This window comes from Ahaetulla prasina, chromosome 2 (genome assembly GCF_028640845.1).
Source record: "Ahaetulla prasina isolate Xishuangbanna chromosome 2, ASM2864084v1, whole genome shotgun sequence".
Taxonomy (NCBI): Eukaryota; Metazoa; Chordata; class Lepidosauria; order Squamata; family Colubridae; genus Ahaetulla; species Ahaetulla prasina.
The window spans coordinates 179397984-179423559 of record NC_080540.1 but is presented as its reverse complement, the minus strand read 5'-3'; the positions used below and the strand labels follow the sequence as shown (position 1 = coordinate 179423559).

At 41.8% G+C, this 25576-nt stretch overlaps 1 protein-coding gene across 2 annotated transcripts in view; it reads right to left on the bottom strand.

Annotated features, from left to right (window-relative positions):
- The window catches only part of PDE4A (phosphodiesterase 4A), a 323495-nt gene that overhangs the window by 83265 nt on the left and 214654 nt on the right, over positions 1 to 25576 (bottom strand). The window contains exon 1 of one of the 2 annotated variants that reach the window (XM_058166090.1): positions 9896 to 10383. The exons of the other annotated variant lie outside the window; for it this stretch is intronic. Coding sequence (XP_058022073.1) covers positions 9896 to 10032 — 137 coding nt within the window. The 5' untranslated portion in view covers positions 10033 to 10383. Of the gene's footprint in view, positions 1 to 9895; positions 10384 to 25576 lie in introns of those variants that run through there. 2 annotated transcript variants of the gene reach the window in all.

The window sequence follows — 25576 nt, the reverse complement described above, 5'->3', positions numbered from 1 at the left end:
GAGTTATGTTATACAGAACAGGAGATGTTCTTCAAAAGAAGCATTACACGGTGGCAAATCTCCATTGCAAATGTATGGCAAGCAGATCAGACAATAATCTGCTGGAGCCCTCTGAGTCCAAAACTCAGAAAGCAAGAAAGATCACGATGAGCAACACAGGCTGAACCCAAGACTGAAAGGTCTGAGTTGTGCTTTCTAGCTGCCAATGCCGCCGCCAAACTATGCAGTTTGGCAGAATCAGACTAAGAAGGCGACAACCATACAAATTTCAATGCATGACTCAAAGAAGGAAGAATTGAGGATATCTTATTTCCTTCTTCTTTCAGTTACGCTTATTTCTCTTTCGATGTTAAATAGGGATGACAGATGTTTACTGAGCAAACAATAAGTTGGAAAAAAAATCTGAAACCTCATTCAGCGTCATCAATTCTCTTGAATCTACAAGCCAGCTCAGCAAATAGGAAGCACTGCCCTTCCATCCAGTCAGTCGTCAATGAGGGGGATTTCAGATGATTTACTCTAAGCACAAGCATTTGTCTACAATTGGTAGGTTAGGAAAAACTTTCAGAAAGTCATAGTATTGGTGGCATTGCTATTTAGAAATCCTCGACAAAAAACTGAAGAAATTCATGTTTGTTTTAAACCCAGCTTCAGGGTTTCCTTTTAGGTTTCATGGATAAAGAACTTGAAGGAAAATTTGGAACTTTGTTATTATACATGTTGACAGTGGTGAGAATCACATATGCACAAAAATGGAAAGACATACTAATTCCCACAATAGAAGTGGGATGGGGGGTATATAAAGGTGAGGGTATTAAGAGAGATGGTGAAACAGACTGCTTTATTGAAAGAGACAAATTTATCTAGTTTTGTTTCTACTTGGAAAGTGTTTCTGGACTTTTTTGTTCGAAACTGAAAAAAATGAAACTTTGATTTTAGATTTTGATGATTAGAATGATTTTGTTATTATAGAAACAGCTTGAAATGTCATGAAATGTAAAGCAAAAGGTTGAGGTTGTATTTTTTTTGTATTTTACTGCACTCAAAAAAAATTGGAAGTTATTTTTTCCTCTCTCTTTGCACTTCTCTCTTTCTCTTAGTTTTCTAACTATTTGTCCTATATTTTTATCTTACAAGTAATCTTAATAAAATTTATTAAAAAGACCACGAGCTTCAAGACTAAAAATGTCCAAAATTTCTAATAGGAATCACCTTGGTTGATAGCAGGTGATAAACCATGAATCTTCAGCATGTAAATATGTATTTTACATTAAGTGCCAGTCCAGGGCTCAATGTTGGGGGGAAAAAACCACAATTCAAACAGATCAACAGATCACTACCGTTAAAACCAAGTGTTATAGGGTGATATTTTTTCAATCATTGAACTGGGCCATTCTATAGCTCAAGCTTGCCACTGACCTAAAGCCCATTAAAAGTTTAAAATGACTTTTAAAACAATTTAAGTCCCTTTTTCTGTAGTTATGAGGGGGAGGATCAGACTGTCCACTTACTCTAGCCATTTAATTTGGGAGGGGGAGGTTTATGGAGAGAAAAATATTTCCACTTCTAGCCACTTAGCAATTAGAAAGACTCTAGTCTGAATGGGAACATTTGTTGCTCAATCTATGGAACAATTTAAATAATATGTTACTGAAACAAAGTTCTAGAGACAGTAGGTTTCCCCCTTCCTCCAACCGCTGAGCATGTTTTAAAAGGGATTTCGGCAGTTGGCTTCTATGCTTATCCCATTTTCATCCCTTTTAAGCAGGTTTGGCAAACATCTGTACCATTCCCAAAGCCTGTCAGACTAAAGGAGCTAAAAACCACCACAGGGAGCCAATCCCTTCTCCTGCCACTTTCAATGCCTTAAAGTCTTTAGCCATCCCTCATTCTAACTTTTTCTCTTTTTTTAGGTTTTGCGCTGCCTTTGCGGGGCTGTGCTCCCTGCCTTCTATTCCTCGTTGGTGAGAGGCCAACTCATTAATGGGAGACCACAGAGAATTGAGACAACAGCCCCATCTGAGTGCGTCATCAATTCTCCTGGGCATCATCCAAGTGGAATCAGAGCTCCATTCTCATGTGGCTGGGATGTCCGAACTCCTGCTTGCGCCTACTCCAGCTTGGATCCATTTCCCACATCTGCACAAGCCTTTCATAGATGCTTAGGTCTAGCTGAAAGCATCCAGAAAAGATTTCCTCAAGTTGCTCAGAGTAGGAGAATGAAAAATAAAGAACTCGGAACTGAGCTTCTGAAATTCAAGGAAAAGTCTCCAACATGGGATGCAGTGTCACACAGCAGGCTACCTCCCCAGAACTTAAATATAGCTTCTCTTCTCTGGTTTCCTCTTTGACATTTCTCTGTCCAGCCCAGCTAAGCAGGCAGCACTCTAATGACAGCTCTCTCTAAACTCGTCAGAGGGACTTGCCAAAGAAAATGGATGGAAAAGAAAAAGGGAAGAGAGACTGTAGCAACTGGATGCAGGAAACCATGGAAAGAAATCTCCATTCTTTTATTAACATAGAGATAATGTATTTATTCAGAAATTAAATATGTGGAGCTCACCTGGGCTTATGCTCTAGTAAGCATGCAGTGTAAAGCTGAGGCTTTATGGAATTTTTCAGTTTTTTCAGAAAATAGTTAAGAATCATGCAATGGAAATGAAACTGTAATGGCATAAGCCACAGGGGCACAAATCTATTCAAGAAGGAAAATTAGCTCTTGTTACAGAGGCTTGATGGAGTCTCAGGCAGGAACTGGTCTACATCATCACAAATGGAAACTAGGGAAACTGGACAATAAGCAAAGCAATGAGTAAAATCCACCAAGAAGGGTTTTTATGCACCAGATCCTTAAATAGGTTTACTGACATGTATTACTCGCATTTCCGCAACTTCCTTCTAGGTTTGTGCATGAGAAGTTCAGCACTGATTATAGAGCATATATATATTCAACTAGAACACCTTCAAGTTGTAGATGGAAAACAAAACTAGAAGAACAGCCCCAAAGCAAGCTTAATCTCCAATCCTCACCCCACCCTTCCTTCCTAAATATCCCGATATGTAAACTTCAATTCCCAGAATTCTCAACAATGGTACTTCAGACATCTGCAAGATATCCAGGACGGGGGAAGTCTGCTATAACCACACACAAAAGCCTTACCGAATTCAATTGAGATTTAATCCTGAGAAGACATGTGAGGAATAAATGTTCCACAGATCTTTCCATGGTTCACAGCTGATGGAACAAAATCTCCAAGTTCAGGATATATGATTGTATTCTTCTCTTGCCTGCTTAAGTTTCAGGCATCTACTGTGTTCTTTTGTTCTCCTACTTGGAAAATGGAAACCTATTCTGCACCTGGGCATATATGCTATTTGTGCTCAGCATTTTGCCCAGTTTACAAAATTGCATCTACAGAAGTAGGCTCTTGACATATCAATTTATTTGTCAAGCATCACACAGGTTTCCTACCATAAATTAACCGCATACACAAACGGGGGCTTGCTTGTGCTGTTCAAAAAGTTGAAATCAGTATCAGACGTTTCTTTAAGAAAAACCACAGACAATGGGGCCCAGCATGGCGTGGGAGGATCGAATTCTCACAGCCCATCCAGTTACATGGAGCAGCCTTAACTCCTCACTTTCGGGGTCTGAAGAATGAATAGTGCTGCAGCTTAATGCAGGAATCTGAAAAGTATAAGGAGCCCAGTGGGTCTCACAGTAGGAGGGTCACAGTTACTGGTCCTATAAATCTAATTAGGGAAGAGACTAACATAGACAGCAGGCTAGTGCTGGTCCAGAAACCATATAAGGATAAGGTGAGCTAAGTTTAGTTATGGTGCCAGGTTTTTTGGTTTTAATGTTTTTTATTGTACATAGATGTGGTTTTATCTCCTGATTAAGGCACCATGGTATAAGATGGGTGGCTGTATATATAAATAAATAAAAACCAGGAGACAAAGAGTTCTAGTCCTGTCTTAGGCAAGAAAGCCAGTTGGCTGAATTTGGGCCAGTAATTCTCTTTCAACTCAGCTCACAACACCTCACAGCATGTTTATGTGGCAAAAATAAGAGGTGGAAGGAGTGTTAGGTATGTTTGCTTCCTAAGTTATATATTAAAAAGTCAGGATATAATAATAATTATTAAACTCCGTTCACAACTATGTGAAGTTATAGCTGCCAGTTCTTTAGCTGGTGTTGGCCTTCATATGTATCCCCAAAACCTAGGAAGTTGTAATGTATTGGTGTAGTATCTGTATGGATTGAAGCAGTGTGGCCTTTTGCAATTGACAGATGGAAATTTTGTCAATACACAGATTTACTAAGTGACATTCAAGATTTTTTGGTATGGCAATCAGTGTCTGCCTCTCTGTCCATCCATCTATCCACACGTGTGTGTGTGTGTGTATACACATATACATACATACATACACACACAGTATGTGTGTATATACATACACACACACACAAACACACACACACCGTTAGTTTCCTTCAAGTAAAATGTCAAAGAAGAAAACCATGCATTGAGTGATTATGTAAAATATAGCCAAGAACAACAATTAATCCAAATTAAAATTGGAATGTTTTAAAAAAATTTGTAAATAAAGTTTTATTAATTGTCTATTACATCTATTTAGTGCTTAATAAACATCATGTTGTCTGGGTTATTATAAAATAATAAGGGGTGTGCATAAGAGCACCAGCGTGCCTACCATCCCTGTCTTAATGTTCCCTTTAGTTGTATTCATTTTATGTATTCAATTCATGCTTATATATATTATTTAATATGTATTTGACAAAATAAATAAATAAATAAAATTGGAATTTATTATACGTACAGTGAATATCAAAATAAAGTAATTAAAAACTTGAACAGAACGTTTGGCAAGGAAAAGCATTACATGGTCAATTTCTGCAAAAGATTGAGGGCAGAGTAGATAAAGATAAAACCTGACAATGGCTTACAACTGGAACAATAAAAAAATTGAAAACTTGATCTTGGCTGTGCAAGATCAACAATTCGAACTAATGCAATCACAGCCAGAACTGAAAAATCATCATATGATTCAAACTGAAGATTGTGCAAAGAGACAGAAGAAACAGTAGATCATATACTCAGTTTGTGAAAGAAGATTGCACAAACTGAATATAAATGACGACATAATACAGTCGCCAAAATGATTCACTGGAACATCTGTAAAAATTAGCATGTACCATTAATGAAAAATTGGGGGAGGGGTTGCGAAGGAGGGGAGGAGGGGGAAAGGGGGAAAAAAATTTTTGTAAAACTTTTTGAATAAAAAAAAAAAAAAGAAAAATTGGTGACAACATATAGTTGAAAAAAATAGTCGAAAATGAGCAAATTAAAATATTGTAGGATTTCCAAATACACAGTGATAAAGTCTTGGTTCATAACACACCAGATATAACTCTGATTGAAAAGAAGAAAGTGTGGATAATTGATGTGGCAGCATCAGGAGAAAGTAGAATACAAAATAAAGAAATGGAGAAGATCACGAAGTAACAAGGTCTGAAAACTGAAACTGAAAGATTATGGCATAAACCAGCTGAGGCGATCTCAATGGTTATTGGCACCTTGGGTGCCATACCTAAAAAATGTTGGGCAGCTGTTAGAAAAATTGTGCATTGACAATGTCAATTACAAAAGGCCACACAACTTGGATTAACACCAATACATTACAATATCCTAGGTTTTTGAGAAGAACTTGGTGCATATGAAGGCCAGTACCAGCTGAAGAACTGGCAGCTGTGATCTCATGTTTTCATTGATGTGATATAATAAATAAATAAATATAAACAAAAATTATTTGCTTTCAATCTTCATGTATTTGTGAACTTTTCTTCCAGTAATTCCACACTTGTTGTCCCTGGTTCCTCAGCCAACATTCCCAAGTTGTGTAGTCCACTTGTCACTAAATATCCAAGAACACCAACACCTAGCATTGTTTTTCTTGTCAGGAGACAATTGATCTGGTATAGGTAAAGTGGTATGACCAAGTAACAACAATGGTGCATTGGAATATCTGCAAAAAAATTCCATTTATCTTCAAGCAGAACTGTCGGGACCACAAAATAAACAAAGTAATAAAAAATGAAAAAGCTAAAGTGCTTTGGGATTTTAGAATCTAAACAGAGTAGTGCTTAACACATAAACACCCCACACTTAACAACTGAGATAAGAAAGACAAAAAAGTCTGGATAGTGGATATTGCAATATCCAGAGAAAGCAGAATGGAAGAGAAAGAACTGGAGAGAATCGTAGACTACCAAAACCTGTAGAATGACCATGAAAAAAGGAAGCAAAGAGAGTTCTTATAGTAATAGACATATTGGGTACAATCCCAAAACATCTGGAACACCACTTGAACATCCTCAGCACTGACAAAATCACCATCACAGCAAAAGATGGCTTCACTTGGAGCAGTGAACATCCTACCCCATAAAGCTTGTCTATTCTGGGGTTCTTGAGAAGGACTAGATAGGTGGATAAAAATGCCAAATCCAGTCCAAACATCTGGCTGATTATGCAACCAACTACAATAATTATCAGGAGTCAGTGGAGGCTTTTATGAGACGGGTAAGAATTCAAAAACAGGGCCTCCCCACTGAAGTAGACTCCTTGATGAATGCTGTGGTAATTGTGTGTCTTCAAGTCAGTGTTGACTCCTGGTGACTACGTGGACTAGGCCCTGCAGTTTTCTTGGCAAGATTTTTGGAAATGGTTTGCCTCCTTTTTAGAGCTGAGAGACAGTGACTGGCCAAAATGGCTCTGTGCCTCAGGTAGAAATGGAACACGGTGCTTTCTGGTTTCCCACCTATTGCCTTAATCACTATGCCAAGTTGACTGTCACCATGAATAGCACTGCTCTGTATATGCTGAGACCAAGAGACCTTACTTGACTTCACTTCTTTTGGTGACTTCACAACATTCCATAATCCTTTGGTTTTGGGTTGTTTTTTTACTTCCCCCAAGTACTCACCAGGCTGGACTCGGCATAGAGTTTTCCAGATCAGCCAAAGTGGCTAGGTGCTGTCATCTGCTATGATTACATTTGCCTATGGCACCGAAGTCTTGGAAAAATCATCCCTAAGCTGCTAGGAAAACAGGGACAATAGCTGCCAAGATAGAAGACTGAAACTTTGCTGTGTGGGTTTTTTAACAGGAGGAGTAATATTTTATTTTGGAGTAGGGTTTTTCTGTACATCCACATATTTCTAGGGCTTCTTGTACTCTTGATATTTATGGGACTATAACAGCCACAACAACAGCCACTGTTGGTGAATTGGGCGGTTATATAAATTTGTTTAATAAATCAATTGCGGTTATATCTGCTGCTGCCACGATGCGTGAGTGTGTGTGTGAGGTGGGGTTTTATGTAATGGATTTTTAATGTTAAAAACTGCCCAGGGTCACTATATGTGAGTTGGGCGCCCTATAAACAGGTTTAATAAATAAATAAAATGATGCTGGCTAATTATGACAGGGGTTGTAGTGCATGTAACCTGAAGAGACACAGTTGAGGAAGCCTCAGCTAAATGTTTATCATACCTGGTTTCTATGGGTCTCCAAGTACAGCACATAAACATGTCACAAGATAGATATGTGGTATATTCATATTCACAGATAGGGGACAGAACGCTTTTTGGATTCTGTTCAAATCCGATGCTAAAAGAGAGAGCTTTATTATTTTCTCTGGAGGACCAAACTTAAGAGACAGATACCAGATCAAAGAGACCATCTAGAACTTGTATTCTGTTCTGTTGTCTAGATCAGTGCCCCCCCCCAACCTTTTGGGCACTAGGGACTGGTTCCATGGAAAAACAATTTTCCACAGATTGAGGGGGTGGCGGCATGGTTTCACATGGTATACTTAGATCCTGCCAGGTGCAGATAAATCTTTGCTTGTTTGCCTGGCCCGGTTCCTAATGGGCCGTGGCCTCGTATCGGTCCATGGCCGGGGAATTGGGGACCCCTTGTCTAGATCATAATTAAAACTGTCTGACTCCCTGACCACAGAGCCACCATGTGAGCTTGACTCTTTGCTTGCAGCTGTTTCATTATCCAACTAGGTAACATCCTCAATGTAGTTTATGGGGCTTGCTTCCTATTTATATACATTAGTTTGTGCTGCCATTGTGGATGGGAGTCTAGCTTTCTCCTTGGTAATAACTTGATTAGGGTATTGTTTTTAGAAAGCAAACCCTACACTCACTAGCACTGAAATTGTTACCTAGTTGAGTAATGAAATATCTGTATGCAAACTATCAAGCTCAGAGAACCCAAGGACTGCAGAGTTTAACCCTAAACTACAGTATTCTCTTCCATAAAGACATGGGCCTGGCCCGCTTGGGTACATGGCTGCAGGAATTTTGAGCTTATCCTTTATCCTCCTGTGACTCCCTACTGTAACCCACTAGCCCTCTTTCTTATCATGTAGCATATCCCACATAAAAATGTCACAGATACTTAATACTGTAACATTCCGGTACTATTTAAACATCCTAATTACATCTTATGCAAGGCAAGAGACAAAAAAGAAATTTGATGGGAAATTGCACACATTTCAAAGGCATAATAAGAAAATGGAGGGAATCAGGAAGGAAGGATCAAGAGTGATCCCAAAGGGGAGAGAAGGTAAGCTATGACTGACCACTTGCCCAAGGGAGATACGACTTTCTCAAGATGGACAGAGCCAGTCAGATCTTATGGCAGATGGTGACAGGCAGACCTTTTGGCACATGGCCCAGAGATTTTCTTGTTCAATATGCACGCAAAAAACAGCAGTGCTTCGCTGAGAAGGGCTAAAGCCAGCAGCCACAAACACCAACAGATATGTTCCTGTCCTCATGGATAGATATGTTTCCCTCCTCACGAATGCTGTTCCTTCCAGCTAGGGTCAAGACAAGGAAGAAGCACCAGGACCTCAATGGGTTTATTTCCAATGAATCTTGAGAGTAGCCAAGTTTGAATGGGCCTTTAGTGGCATGGAGGGCACCAGAGAACCTGCAACCCTCTAACCAGAATAAAAAGAAATTACTGTATCTTCTTTGTTATCTATGTCACTTCTCAACATATGTTCCAGGTAACAACATACCAATCACGACATACAAAAAGCGGTAAGCAATACACAGGAAAGACATTCAGAGAAGGACTCAGTTCTTTCTGAAGTTCAAAAGTTGGCTGCCTTGCCCAGATGGGCAACACAAACTCATTTTGAAAGATAACAGTTATCCAAAATAGCAATGAAAATGATTGGACTTTGACAACTGTGCTTCACAACTCAGCTTTTCAGAGTTTCCTTGGTCCCAATAGAGACAACAGTAGCTTACTTTACAAGACCATAACTGAATCTTGATTTATTCCCAGTATCCTTTTGTATCAAAGATTAAATAAAAAGTAACCACAACAAGGCAAGTTAAATGGGGCTGGATAGTTTATTGATTACATTTATAAACTACTGCAATCCTGAAGAACTCTGGACAGTTGTGGTTGTATACAACACTGCTTGAGACTGAGTGACAATAGAAAACTTTGTCGGTGTCAGAAACAGCATTTAAATTCACAACCACCACCAGACACTCTGACCAGGATCCCCAAGAAAGAGACAAAATAGGTCTCACTCCGCTTCGGGCGAGGTGGTCCGATCCACCATATCCAGAACCTTACCGAGGCCCTTTTTGGAAGCGGGATAAATAAAATCTTGAGGGAGGCGGAGAACGGGAGCTCTGCTCCCCCATCCCCTGGCCAGGAAGCCAGCTGTCCGCAGAGCCCGTCTGCACAAATATCTGCCACAACCCACGACCCTCGCAAGCCGCACGACCGCAGCCTTTCTCCCTCCTCCCGGAAACTCCAAGGCTGAATTGACCCACCTCACCGACTTTGCCAACAGCCGGTGCCGCTTAATGTCTTCCTCGCTGAAGGAGAAATGCATGTCCACCTCGGCGGCACGTTGGTGACCCGGCGGGAGCCCGAGGAACCGAGGCGGCGCGAAGGCCTTGGCTGGCATGAAAGAGCACGAGGGAGAAGCCGCTCATAGAGGAAGAAAAGCAGCCCTGGAGAGTCGGTGCCGGAGCCCAGAAGTCGCCCAGGTTTCGGAGCGGCTGCCGCGGTTCCTGAAAATCCCCAACGCGCTCGCCAGCGCCTGGGACTTCGGGCTGGAGGAGGAGGAGGCGCTGGCAGTGGCGGTGACTGTATTTGGGGCGGAGGGGGCGGAACTGCGATCTCGAAAGCCCGGCGCCGGAGCGCAGGGTCCTGCTGAGGAATACGAAAAAGTGGTCAGAAGCGCAGAGAGAGCGCCAGACTCCCGGATCTCGGAAGGCGCAATCGTCTTTTTGCCTCCCGCGGGAAAAGCGTCCCCGCGCTGTCCTCCGCCAGGGTGCTATGGGGAGAAAGTTGGTAAACTCAGGAGACGGCGCGTGTTTTGCCTACAGAGGCCCATCCCTTTCCCCCTCCCCTTCCAACTTAAGCCTGGCATACCGGAAAAGCAGTCTTGGTCCCCATAAACAGACCATAGGTGAGAAGACACATTTCCTTGTTCTTACTTGGAAAGAAATCCCCTTGTGGGACCCCTTTCCTTCGACCCAGATTCCACAGCCAACTGTTACAGCCAAAGTTGAATATGGAGCTTATCAGTTCCTTTTCTTTACTTGTTTTTTTGATACCAAGCTTAAAATGCCACTAAGCATGTGCAGATTTCACTGCTCTCTACTTAGTAACTCCAATTCTCTATATTTTGGTTTGGAAAAAAGAATAAGGTCATTCTTTCCTCTTTTTTTTTTTTTTTTGCAGTATCCAACTTGATAATCAGGAAAATATAAATATATATAAGAATATAAACATTCTTAATAGTTTGCACTACAGCAAATCAACCCTTCAGTGAGAGACCTACCATCTGCTCTTCCCCAAATTAGGAAGGTTCTCTCAACATTTTAAAACTGATGGGTGAGCATTCTGGCCATCTCTGGCACTGTGCAACATTTGAGAATGCAAACAGGGCACATACTATTCGCCTCGTGAATTTTCCTCATTTCTTCTAATTGCTGTTTATGTCCCACCACAAGCCTGCGTAAACGAGGCATTACAAACTCTAGCTGACCAAATCATGGAGGCTGAAGCCAAACACCCTAATTCACTGGCCATTGTTTTGGGAGATCTAAACAAGGCAAACTTAAGGAAAGAACTACCAAAATACTTTCAGCATGTCAATTGTCCCACCAGAGGCAAGAATACTCTAGACCACTGCTACACAATACTAAAAGATGCCTATCGGTCTTTACCACGTGCAGCTGTAGGACACTCTGATCATTGCATGATTCACCTTGTACCTGCTTACAGGCAAAGACTTAAAGCCATAAAACCAATAATTAAATCAGTGAAAACCTGGACGGAGGAATCAGAATTAAAGCTACAGGCATGTTTTGACTGCACTGATTGGAATATTTTTAAAGATACCTCTGCAGACCTGGATGAACTCACAGATACTGTAACATCATATGTCAGCTTCTGTGAAGACCTATGTGTACCTACAAGGAACTTGCGAATACACAGTAATAACAAACCTTGGTTTACACCTAAACTTAAGCAGCTACGACATTCCAAAGAGGAAGCCTACAGAAAAGGTGATAAAATGCTGTACAATCAGGCCAGAAATGCACTAACAAGGGAGATAAGAGCAGCAAAAAGAAGCTACTCTGAAAAGCTAAAGAATCAATTTTCAGCAAATGAACCAGCAAACATGTGGAAAACTCTTAAAAATATCACCGGCTATGGCAAACCTCCTTCCCAGGCTGAAGGTAATCAACAACTGGCAGATGACCTGAATGAGTTTTACTGCAGGTTTGAAAGGAAACTACAGCCACCTATCTCCACAACCCCATCTCAGACACACCAACAACAGCCAAGCCTCCTACAACTGACCCCATTTCATTGGGTTCACAACCCCTAGTGATCACAGAAAAGGAAGTGCAGGACCTATTTCACAGACAAAAGCCAGGAAAAGCTCCAGGCCCAGACAAGATAACTCCTTCTTGCTTAAAAGTCTGTGCTGACCAATTGGCCCCCATCTTCACACATATTTTCAATAAATCACTAGAGATGTGCTATGTTCCTTCTTGCTTCAAACGCTCTACCATCATCCCAGTGCCAAGAAGCCCACCATCAAGGAACTGAATGACTACAGACCAGTTGCTCTAACATCTGTAGTCATGAAAACCTTTGAAAGGCTAGTGCTTTCCTACCTGAAAACCATCACGAATCCGCTCTTAGACCCCTTGCAATTTGCATACCGAGCAAATAGATCAACAGATGATGCTGTTAATATGGCTCTGCACTACATCCTACAACATCTTGAGTCTCCAAAGACCTATGCAAGGGTCCTTTTTGTAGACTTTAGTTCAGCATTCAATACCATCATTCCAGACATTCTTCTAACTAAGCTAAACCATCTAAAGGTTTACAGACTTGTAAGTGGATCACAAGCTTCCTAACAAACAGGAAGCAGTAGCTGAAGCTAAGCAAGATCACATCAAATACCTGTACAATTAGCACAGGGCCCCCCCAAGGCTGTGTGCTCTCCCCACTTCTCTTCTCTCTGTATACCAATGACTGCATCTCCAATGATCCATTTGTTAAGCTACTGAAGTTCGCAGATGACACAACAGTGATTGGTCTCATTCGAGACAATGACGAATCCGCATACAGACGAGAGGTCGAACGACTAGCCTTGTGGTGCAACCAAAACAATCTGGAACTGAACACACTCAAAACCGTAGAAATGGTGGTAGACTTTAGGAAAAACCCTTCCATACTTCCACCTCTCACAATACTTGACAACACAGTATCAACAGTAGAAACCTTCAAATTTCTGGGTTCTATCATATCGCAAGATCTCAAATGGACAGCTAACATCAAAAACATCATTAAAAAGGACAACAAAGAATGTTCTTTCTGCCAACTCAGTAAGCTCAAACTGCCCAAGGAGCTGCTGATCCAATTCTACAGAGGAATTATTGAGTCTGTCATTTGCACCTCTATAACTGTCTGGTTCGGTTCTGCAACCCAACAAGAAAAACACAGACTTCAGAGGATAATTAGAACTGCAGAAAAAATAATTGCTACCAACCTGCCTTCCATTGAGGACCTGTATACTGCACGAATCAAGAAGAGGGCCGTGAAAATATTTGCAGATCCCTCGCATCCTGGACATAAACTGTTTCAACTCCTACCCTCAAAACGACGCTATAGAGCACTGCACACCAGAACAACTAGACACAAGAACAGTTTTTTCCCGAAGGCCATCACTCTGCTAAACAAATAATTCCCTCAACACTGTCAGACTATTTACTGAATCTGCACTACTATTAATCGTTTCATAGTTCCCATCACCAATCTCTTTCCACTTATGACTGTATGACTATAACTTGTTGCTGGCAATCCTTATGATTTATATTGATATATTGACCATCAATTGTGTTGTAAATGTTGTACCTTGATGAACGTATCTTTTCTTTTATGTACACTGAGAGCATATGCACCAAGACAAATTCCTTGTGTGTCCAATCACACTTGGCCAATAAAATTCTATTCTATTCTATTCTATTCTAAATCTGTAGCACTTTAAAACAGCCACATCTTTTCCCAGGACTTGGCTGCTTTAAATAGTTACAGACAGATGCTATATTTTTGCCTTTGCACAAAGCTGCAAAGCTTTATTAGTTAAACATTGAATTGCCATTAGTTAGCACAATAGCTATATTTTTATATATATGCACAGTCAGAATATTGAAAGAGCAATAATGATGCAATCTTTATTGCTGTTTTATGCTTTGGAATATTACTGAGCTTAAAGACAATAAGAAAAGGCTTTATTTTAAAGTATGCCTACAAATATTAAAAATAAAGAGGAGTGAGAACGTAGCTCATAATCTGTTTCGAACATTAACTGGCCATACTTCTGTGGGCAGTGTCTAGCTGAAAGGGAAAGCTGTGCCCTTAGGGCTTGGCATTCTGAATTCTGCCATCTCCAAAAAGGAGAATTCTTGCATTGTTAGGTCCTTGTCCTCCATAGATTTATCTTTTATAAAAGCCACTTAAGGCCATGGCCAGTCTCGCAGCTAAGAATTGGATGTGCTGCTTTCTATGTATGGAATCGCATACGTCATAATCAGTAAATGAAAACAATAGTTATAAATAAGCACCCAACTGTTGGCAGAGAGATGAAACTGCACATGTAATCCAGAATCCTGATGCAAAAGAAAAAATCCTCCTTGCCACAATGCATATACTTTATGAAGTAAAACCCAGAAAAGCACATGGGAAAAACAGCAAATCAAGAAAAGGCATCAGAGAAAAAGAAAAGGAAGGAATGTCTCCTGTTTTCCTGGGGTCATGAACGAAATACTCCAGTTCATGTTTTGAAACATACCTCCCTTATGTCCCACCCACTTATTTACTGAAGAGTGACCACCAAGTTCTTCCTCAAGAGGAATCCATCTGCCACAAGGTTCCCTCTGTGCCTCCGGTTATGGAGGCGAGTACATGGATGAGGCTGGCCCTTACAGGGTTAGTTTACCCACTCTCTTGGGACAAGGTGCACCTTTCCCTTACACGGGGACAAAAACACTAGATTCTTTGCCTCCTCTTTGTCAAATCACATCCTAGTGACACTTTGTTCTAACCAGCAAATCCCCACTCTGTGTAGTTTATTGTTTCCTTTCATTATATCCAATTAATATAGTTATTACATACTTATGCTTATATATAGATATGCTTATATATTGTATAGTTATTTCATGCTTATGCTTATATATACTGTGGGACAAAATAAATAAATAAATAAATAAATAAATAAATAGTCGGAGGGAAGGAGGAGGGTGTCTCAGATATCAATCATCCAATGGTGACAAATAAATGGAACCTGCCTGGCTCCGACCAACGTTGGAGATCCTCATGTCCTAACTGTAAATTTAATTCTGTTCAGTAACAGAAACTGGAGATCTTCATCTTCTCTTAAGTTTTCTGAAAATATATGGCTGGCCACAGATAACAGCCTTTCAGATATTCAAATGTTGCTAGTTAGACTCTGTAACCACCTAAACCCGCATTCTAATAAGACAACTGATCATGGTTCTACAACTGATCATGGTACGATGAGGACTGGTAGTCTTCAACGTACAACCACAATTGAGCCCAAAATTTCTGTTGCTAAGCGAGACAGTCGTTAAGTGAGTTTTGCTCCATTTTATGACCTTTCTTGCCACCGCTGTTAAGGGAATCACTGCAGTTAAGTTAGTTACACAGTTGTTAAATTCTATTAAGTGACAAGCATCCCCATCAATTTTGCTTGTCAGAAGATTGGAAAAGAGGAGCATGTTTCCCCCGGACATTGCAACCATCATAAAATATGAATTGCCAAGGATCTGAAATTTGATCATGTAACCAGGGAATGCTGCAACAGTCGTAAGTGTGAAAAATGGTCATACACCACTTTTTTTCAGTTTCTAATAGCTACTAAATGAACTATTCAAACAGTCACTAAATGAACTATTGTAAGTCGAGGATTCTCTGTTTTCTAGATCAGGGGACTGGAGGCCAAATTGTATGATGAATGTTGCAGGAACTGGGTATGTCTAGTCTAACAAAGAGAAGGACAGGATATCAGTCTTCCAATATTTGAGGGGCTGTCATAAAGTGGAGGAGGTCAACCTATTTTCCAAGCACCAGAAGGCAGAACAAGAAGTAACAGATGGAATCATTAAAGAGAGATACCATCTAGAACCAAGGAGAAATTTCCTGTTGATGAGAACAATCAACCCATGGAGCGACTTGCCTCCAGATATTGTGGGCGCTCCAACAATGGAGGTTTTTAAAAAGAGACTGGGCAACAATTTGTCTGAAATGGTATAGGGCAGGGGTGTCCAAACTTGGTCCCTTTAAGACTTTTGGACTTCAACTCCCAGAGTCCCTCAGCCAGCAAAGCTGGCTGAGGAACTCTGGGAGTTGAAGTCCAAAAGTCTTAAAGGGACCAAGTTTGGACACCCCTGGTGTAGGGTCTCCTATTTGAACAGGCCATTGGATTGGAAGACCTCCAAGGTCCTTTCCAAGTCTTTTATACCTTTATCGTGTGCTGACTTTGATGCTGATGCTGCCTCCAAACTCTTCTTCTTTTCCTAGGCAGTTAAGAAGTGCTAATGGTAGCACTTTCCGCTTAGCACACCGTTTTACTCGGCTGCCCTGCAGGCATCATTTTTACTGGCTTCTATTTCTTACTACTTTGTGCATCCAGATTGCAGGCTTGCTAATAAAAGAGGCAAACAATGGATGCAGCAACCCAACTCAGAGCTCCCACTCCCGTAGTCCATCCTGCAACTCCTGCCAGAGAGAGACAACCTGGGTGGGCTGGCTCAGAGGTTGGTGTCTCTATGCTCAGAGCTGACTTGGCCCCTGAAACACAGGAAGTGCCCTTGGCTTGGCTTAGCCGGAGTGTGTGGGTGAATGTATGCAAGCCGCTTAATTTATACCCTCTGTGGAAAAAAGCCTTGAAGCCCCATCCCTGCAAAGCTGAAAACTTGCAGATTGAGATTCCTCCTCAACCGGGAGGAAGACAGCAGGGCGGGGAGGGGCAATGCGGGTCCAGGTCTAAGGCAATAATTTGTGAAGTTTCCCTTGGCAGATGGGAAGGGGTGGCACAAGGAAACAGGACAGCGGAGGTGATCAGAGGGGACTCTTTCTGAGCTCTCCAAATTCTTAATGTGTGCTGATTATAGATATCCTTTATCTAACGTTATCTATGTTAGGGGTTATGTAACCCTAAACTCAGGGTCAAATGTCACGGAGAGTGAGAATTATTTCCTGATTCTAAGAACAAAAAATGAAAGCAATTCCCCCCCCCCCGGCTCATCAGCATTAACTCCACTTCCTGGCTTTGCCCCTGAGTCACTCTGTGAACCTTAGCGAGTCACTTCCTTTCATTGTGCATCATAATTCTCTCCCTTAAAAACATACAAAACTTCTGGCTCCTTAATCCACCCCCACTGAAGCTTCGGCCCACAGCAGGTTACATGGGTCTTGGAATGAGTGAGTAGGAGGGTAGGGATCAGGTCATGGCTGGCTTAAAGCATCCAATCTCTTCCCTTGCCAATGTGCTCAACAGTCTTGATAACATCAGGTAGAGGGGAACTGTAAGTTCTCTTAAATTGCTCAACCTTTCTGGAATTCCCCGTCATCTTTCGGCAGAAGGAAGAAACCCTTTCTAGGTCGCAAGGAGGTATAGTGGCTGCTGTCCCTTGACCTTGGATGAACCAAGTTTAATGCCGTGCCTCATTCCCCCACTCTTGGGGAAAGGTCAGAGGCTGGCCTCAGCATATGTTAAGATTCATTTTGGTGAGACCGGCAGTGTAGAAAACAAACAAACCCGTTGTTTCCATTTCAAATATTTCAGCCATAATACCAATACTGGATTAGTTTAGGACTTGCCAATGGATCTCTGTGTGACATTAGAGAACAAACAGCAAGGTCAAACGGCCTCTCTGACTCATTTCTATTTGAAATTTCTTGGCAGGTTGCCAGAGAAATGCTCACACCCTAAAGGCAGCAATAGCACCCCTGTAAGAGGGAATCCTTGGGATTCTAGTTTGGGGTGCACACAGGCTTGGAATAAGGGCCATTAAAGCTAGTACAGGCATGGAATGTTTAGATGTTAGAGCATCGTGAAGATGTCATGCTTGGTGGGTCCTTCTTCTCCATGTTTGCTACAAATGCATCAAAACTGGACTGGGGAAATCCTCTCTTGACCACAGATTTAATTGGAGGACTAGGAAAGCCACTCTTCTGAATCCACTTGATTGTTGCAGGAATAAAATCAGCGGAATCCCTCACTTACAACAACAACAACAACATTTTTTGCTTGCAAGGTCTCAGAGTTGTCCTCAAGATTCCCAGGTAGAAAGTAGTAAGCTAATACACACGTGTGCACCAAATTTCTCTCCAAAAATGTTATCCAATTCTCCTTCTAAAAGAATGAATAGAAAAACTGAGAACTGGAACATCTGTTTCAAGATCGTATTGTATGTTTGAAATCAATTATTACATGCCTGCAGCACTGATTTTGCTTGTGGGACTGATTTGCATATATTTTTCACCATAAAGGGCCTTAAACAAAGAAACACTGGTGGGCCAAAATGATTTGCTATGTGATGTGCTTGTCCTTACAGCCAGGAGAATTAAGAAGCTTTCTTGGATGAGAAGCAAAATGTCTTTAAGGAAAAACAAAGAAAGTCCAGTTGCCTCTTGAAAAAGCACGTTTGGGACAACTACGACCTGGATTACTGAGAATCTCCATAGACATTTCAAAGATCTTGCTGCAGAATTCAGACATATTTCTTAAATGTTCATCTATAATCAACAGAAATAATTTTCTCTGTTTCAAAATAAAAACTAATGTTCCAAGAAAAGCAATGTTTTTTTTTGTTTTGTTTTTTTGAAAAATACAAGATTGCTTGCATGGAAGCATGAACCGTGTGGTGTATCTAATGTAAAGACCCAGCCACAGACCCCTCCTTTCTGTTTCCATTAGACTGCAGAAGGCAGCATCTAAAAACCTCCAATTTGGCTGGCCTTCCTGAAGAAATTTCTGATGTGGTCCCCAAAGATAGCCAGCTGCAGTGGGTGGGAAAAAGCAAACCACAGCAGCATCTGTTTGGCTGAGACCTCATAGGTCATGGGAGATGGAAGAATGAAACAACATCTTCATTTCATATATTAGCTGAACACAACATGATGATTTTACTGCAGTTGTTTTCTTAAATCTCATAGCCAAGAGATAGGGTATTTTCTGTTAAAAGTCATAAAAGTAAAACCAGGGAGTGGCAAGAACAATTAAACTAAAGTAGAAAATATGATGTCCTTCATTGCTAATAATTATTATTTGACAAAAACATGTCTTGGACTAAATTTGCTTTCACTTGTTTCTGGGAGAACATTTGTGTGGTCTTTGCTCGTTAGATCAAATCTGATTCTTCCTATATCATCGCCATTGAAGGCAAGTCAAGAACCATCACAAAGGTTATCCGATCCATGCTGGAATGGTATTCAACGATAGTATGCATGAAACTGACTAAAGCCATTAAGAAGGTTAGAGGGTACTAGACAACCTATGACCCATGAGGTCATTGTTTCAGAGATATTTCTTTATACAAACAGAGACACAGAATAACCATGGGTGGGCAAAAAGCCAGGGGGAGCAGGAGCAACTTCTGATTTCTTACCAGCTTCTCCAGTTTTTTTGTGGGAAACTGGCAGGGAGCATCAGAAATCTTCCTCCCCTCCCCTCCCCTCCCTCCCTTCTCTCAGGTAAATGGTTGCTGCTGGGAGAAAGGTATTGTGAGATTGTCTGGGAAACTTTTGCCCAGGTAAAAACCATGATAATGATAGTTTTAGTAGCATAGAAATATGAGATGGGATCACAATGAAGTTCTGCCTTCGTAAATGTAGAGAAAGTGCATTTTCTTGCACCAAAATTAACTGGCTTTCTAGACACATAGAATAAGAGATAGTCACAGATCCTGAGATATTCAAAGATCTCTCCGTTCTTCATGTCAAGATCTTTTCATAGTTGACATGATTAAATGTATGCACCTGTGAGGGTTATAGGAAAATGCCCAGCTTGCAAAATAACACTTAACAATGAAAACCAGAGGTGGGTTTTAGCAGGTTCTGACCAGTTCTGGAGAACCGGTAGTGGAAATTTTGAATAGTTCGGAGAACCGGTAGTAAAAATTCTGACTGGCCCTGCCCCCATCTATTCTCTGCCTCCCAAGTCCCGGCTGATTGGGTGGAAATGGGGATTTTGCAGTAACCTTCCCCTGGAGTGGGGAGGGAATGGAGATTTTACAGTATCCTTCCCCTGCCACACCCACCAAGCCACACCCACAGAACCGGTAGTAAAAAAATTTGAACCCCACCACTGATGAAAACACAATGTCCTGGAATAGAACGAAAAGCACCCTGAAGGAAAGCAGAGGAGCCCTCCGTATGCAAACCCTGCTGCATAAGGACATCAGGAGACGGCCTTTTAAGAGCTCCACCTGAAGCCCCTGGAAAAAAAAACACCAGCTAACAGCTAATATTAATAGCTAATAATAACTGAAAAATCAGCTCATAAAAGTCAGCTTCTCCAAAGCACCCGAGTGTAAGACAAGAAGTAATGAGAGGAAACTTACAAAAAGAGATTCAACCTAGAATGAAGGAGAATGTTCACGACAGCTAGAACAAATAATCAGAGAAACGACTTGCACCCTGCAGTTGTGGGGTGCTCCATCACTGGGGCTTTCGAGAAAAGAACAGGACAGCTACTTGCCTGGGATGGTACAGGGTCTCCTGCCTGAGCAGGGGGTTGGACTGGAAGACTTCCAAGGTCACTTTCAGCCCTATGGTTCTATGAGTATATATACAGTATACAGCATCCCTTCCTGAACTAAAAAAAAAGGGGACGGGAGCAAACATCAGGACTAGAAACTTTGCACTATGCCCAGCTGTAGCTCCTCATTCTTAATCCTGTCCTCTTCTGTCACCAACTACTGAAAGGTAGCAGGTTTGCGGGGTAGCCCCTCCCACACCTGTGGATAAGTTTGAAATAGTCCTGGACTAAATCGCCTGAACTGAAGCATTGCTATGGGACTGAAGGACACTTCATTTTTTTGTTCTTGACCAAAGCTCTTTCCCCACCCTTTTCTTTTGTTTGTTACAGCAATGGTAGGAATGGTTTAAAAGGAGTACTCCTCCCCGAGCTCCACAACCTCACAGATTTTAACTCAACTACAGGAGTTTCAAACACAATTCTATATCTTGTACTCTGGCACCTTTGCTCATAGGACACCATAACCATCAGGCCCCTATAGTGCTATAAATAACCAGCCTGCATGCAGTCAGTCTATAGACTATGGTTCTTTTAATTGGGCTACTTCATAAATACTGCTCAATAAATGTACATTTATTAGGGCTGCCAGATCTGGGGTGTAGGAATTTGGGGGAACCACCAGATGGCAGCAAAGAGTCTAATAAGATATGTGTCGTGTCCCACTCCTCCGCTGACGGCTGGGTCAGGGAAATCCGAATCAGGCTTGCCTCTGCAGCTCTGCCCAAAGTCCTAGCAAAGTCCTCAGAGCAGGCAGGAGACCAGAAAGTGACTTCAGCAAGATAAGTTCGACTTTGCCTGACTCAGAGACTGCCAGAAAGCAGATCCTTTAAATAGGCCATGGGGTGTGGCTCCATGACTCAGCACTCATTAAGGCCTGCCCCTCCCTTCCTTCTGTTGCCTCCGCCTATCCAGTCTTCTGATGCGAGGGTCACTCCAATCAGCAGCTGTTGGAAATAAACTTTCATCAGGCTCACATGCTATGGAGGAGGGGGAGGGGTCTAGCTGCTCCGTTTGCCTTGGCATGGAGCCAGGGCTGGGGCTGGGGGTTGCTCCCTCCTCTGCAGCCTGCTTGGGCATGGAGCCAGGGCTGGGACCGGGAGGTGCTCCCTCCTCTTCAGCTTGTCTGGGCATGGAGCCAGGACTGGGGCCGGGAGGCATACATTCCTCCGTGTTCGGGAGCAGATAAGAAGGCCCCGGCTGCCGTGAGAGCGGGCAAGACACAACAGTATGTTTCTTTATTCCAGCCATCCAGCCATCCAGCCATCATCTTTCTCTCTCTCTCTATTTTGCAACCCATCTTGTTACAAAGTGACTCTGAGCAGCTTGCAATGTTAAAAACAAAACAATACAACAATATGCATTCAATAAAACACTCTTAAAAAGCAAAATACAATACTCTTTGCTGCCACCTACTGCTCCTCTGTACATTTTGCAGCCGAGATCTGGGAACTCTTAAGCTTTAGGACAGAACTTAGTTCTCTTCATAGTTAATGCTGAGCAAGGTTCAAGTTTTTAATAACCAGAACTTGTAAACCAACCTTATTTTAGGGGTAATTGAAGAAAATGCCAATGTGGCATAGCAATTAAGATACTGGACAGGAATGAGCCAGGTTCTAATCCAGCCATGGACAGTCACTGGATGACTCTGGCCCTCACAGTGCTACCTTGCCACAAAATTGTTGTGGGGATAAAACAAAACAACACTGAAAGTGCTCTACTCCTCCTAGAGAAAAGCAGGTTAAAAATCTAACAAATGGTTTTACACACCCACAGAGAAGCCTGGGATGAGTTTACCATTCCACAAATTCTACAGAGCTGCAAAATATTTGCTTTGGAGCATTTCCTTCATCCTGAGGTTGAAATTCAGCAGTAACCTTTAGTTCTCAGGGATGGGGTACTTAGAAGGGGATTCTCTGCCTCTCTCTCTCTCTCTCTCTCTCTCTCTCTCACCCATACCCATACCCACACCCACACCCACACCCACACCCCTAATGTCTGGAAGTGGAAGACAGAAAAAAACCGAATTTCTGGCAGAGACGTATTAGGGTTTCCTTTGAAATGACACCTGAAGGAAAACACTCCCAAAAACCCATATCTCATAACACAGATCTTTCAAATTTTGAACAGAATAAAAGAAGAGGAAAATACCAGAGGTCTGGTACACAAATGAGATTGTACTGCCCTCTAATGGACATAGTCTACTACTACACACTAACCAAGACTAAAAATCAATTTTAATTATTATTCGAAAAATAAAAATTAGTTGTTGCAAGCCTGTTTTCCTCTTAGAAAGTTTGTTTAAGAACACATTCTCTAGGAAGAAAAGAGATTTGCAATGACAATTCCCTCCCCTCCCAGCAATAAACAGCTCACTACATGCAGGAGCCAACCACCCGGAAATCTATATGAAGCCTACAACAGTCCCAAGACTTTTGTTATAAGCAGGCAAATCTCTACAGGAAAAGATTCCATTATATGTTGGTAAATGTTGAAAGCTACATATATGCACAGATTTCATTCCCACATTTGAACAATTTCAGCACTAAATATTCTTTTACCTTAGCATATTTTCATACTTATAACTGCTATGCTACCTCAGTAAAAATGCACAAAATTAGCTAGGATCTAATTATGAGCTTTGACAGGTGATGCCAAAGCTCTCCAAATAAAACATAAAAAACATAATTAACAATTATACCAAGACAGAAATTACCAACTGGAATTTCTCAGCTTTCCAAATTCAGTGACTAAACTGGCTGTTTATTTGTTCTGTCAATCTTGCCTACCATAATTACTACTTTTTGGGAAGCACAGAGAAGGAATTCAAAGCCATCTAATGAATACAAACACATTCACTCTACTAAATTGCTCAAGAGAAAATCACCTCTCAAAAGTGGGCAACGGAACTGAAATAAGGACTGACAAAAACCTGCAGAGATTACAGATTAACAGAGTTGGAAGGGACCTTGTAAATCTAATTCAACCCCCCCTCCCGCCCAAGCAGGAGACCCTACACCATTTCTGACAAATGGCAGTCAAGTCTCTTCTTGAAAGTCTCCAGTAATGAAGCTCCCACAACTTCTGAAGGCAAGCTATCCCATTGATTGATTGTTCTCACTGTCAGAAAATTTCTCCTTATTTCTAGGTTGAATCTCTCCTTGATCAGCTTCCATCCATTATTCCTTGTCTGGCCTTCAGGTCCTTTGGAAATTAGTTTGACCCACCTTCTCTCTTTGGCAGCTCCTCAAATATCGGAACGCTGCTATCATGTCTCCCCTGATCCTTCTCTTCACTAGACTAGCCATGCCCAATTCCTGTAACCATTCTTCATATGTTTTAGTCTCCAGATCCTAATCAACTTGGTTGCTCTTCTCTGCACTTGAGAGTCTCAACATCTTTTTTGACCAAAACTAACCAAAACTGGATGCAATATTCTAGGTGTGGTCTTACTAAGGCTTTATAGAGTGGTATTAGTACCTCGCTTGATCTTGATTGTATCCCTCTGTTGATGCAATTTAGGATTGCATTGGCTTTTTTGGCGGCTGCTGCACGCTGCTGACTCATATTCAACTGGTTGTCCACTAAGAGCTCCAACTGCAGCTTAAGAGCTGATAAAGGGCAGATGGGTTAGGCTTATGCATTGCTGCTTTCTCTTCTGATGCAAAAGGCTGAGTGTACAATCGAGATGTTTCTTAAAACTACATTCCCTTTCACACTTAAATGTCATGCAGCTGTATAGCAATGGGTCCTGTTGGAGGAGGACTTTGAGAAAAAATGATAATCCCTTTTCCTCTTCTAGTCTATCAGGGATAGGGCTGCCAACTTAGGTAAATGTGTGTGTGTGAGAGAGAGAGAGAGAGAGAGAGAGAGCAGTATGCAAGCAAGTGAAGAGAGTCATGTGCTGACTAGGATCCTAAAATGCTGGATTTGGACTAATTCAAGTTCCCCTTCAGCCACAGAGCTCATTACAAACTAATCAATCTCATTTCAGGATCAAGGCTGTTTCTGAAATAGATTGTCAGCTTCACAGCCCACTTCTGGGCTTGGTTAAAATTGTCTGCCATTGCTCAGACATTCCTTCCAGTCTGCAGCAAAACACCTACAGTTTTTATTTGTTTTGTTTAATTTCAAGAGGTGTCAGATCTATGGGGGGGGGGAGAGAAGTGAAGAAACTCTGGCAGAGAAGGAATCCATGTACCCTTTTCCCACTATGGGTTCCACTTACCTTCACTACCGGTTTGGAGCTGTGAGTGCGCACATGTGTGCGCTTGCTTCTCTTGTGCGTGGTACTTCTGTGCATGCGCAGAACCTTCTGCAAATGCACAGAGCTTCCGTGATGATGTCCAGGTGGGTGGGCGGACCAGTAGAAACCCACTTCTGCCTTTTCCCCTTAAATCCTCTCCAAGGCCAGCTTTGTTAAGAAATGATGATGATCAGTGGTGGGTTGCTACTGGTTCGCCCCAGATTGGTTGAACTGGTAGCGGCAGCGGGAGGCTCCGCCCACCCAGCCAGACATCTGCGCCTGTGCAGAAGCGTCACATGTGCATGACCACGAGTGAACTGGTAGCGATGATGATGATATCCATTCAATCATGTCCAACTCTCAGGATTCTATGGGCCAGTTCTCTCCACATTTTCTGATTTCCTATGGTTTTCTTTTTTTCTTTTCAGTTGTTTTAGGCTCTGGTTGGTGTCATTTTCGATGGCATCCAGCCACTGTATTTTTTGGCAGCCTCATTTCCTTTTACTGTTGACCATTCCAAGCATGACTGTCTTTTCCAGTGAGTCTGATTGCATGAAATGGCCAAAATAAGTAAGGCAGAATGTTGAGATTTTGCCTCCCAGCGATATGTCTGGTTTTATATGCTCCAGTGCTTGCTTGCTTGCCACCTTTTGCTGTCCGGGGAATGCGCAGGAGCTTTCTCCAACCCCACAGCTTGAATGAGTCGATTTTCCTCCTGCCTACTTTTTTCATGGTCCAACTTTCACAACTGAAGGTAGCTATGGGAAACACAACAGCACAAACTAATCTGCATTTAAGTTGCCAGGTTTTTCCATATTAGATTCAATCTCATCATTGCTCTGCGGCCCAGTAAAACTTGATCAGGGGTGAAATCCAGGAGGTTCTGACAGGTTC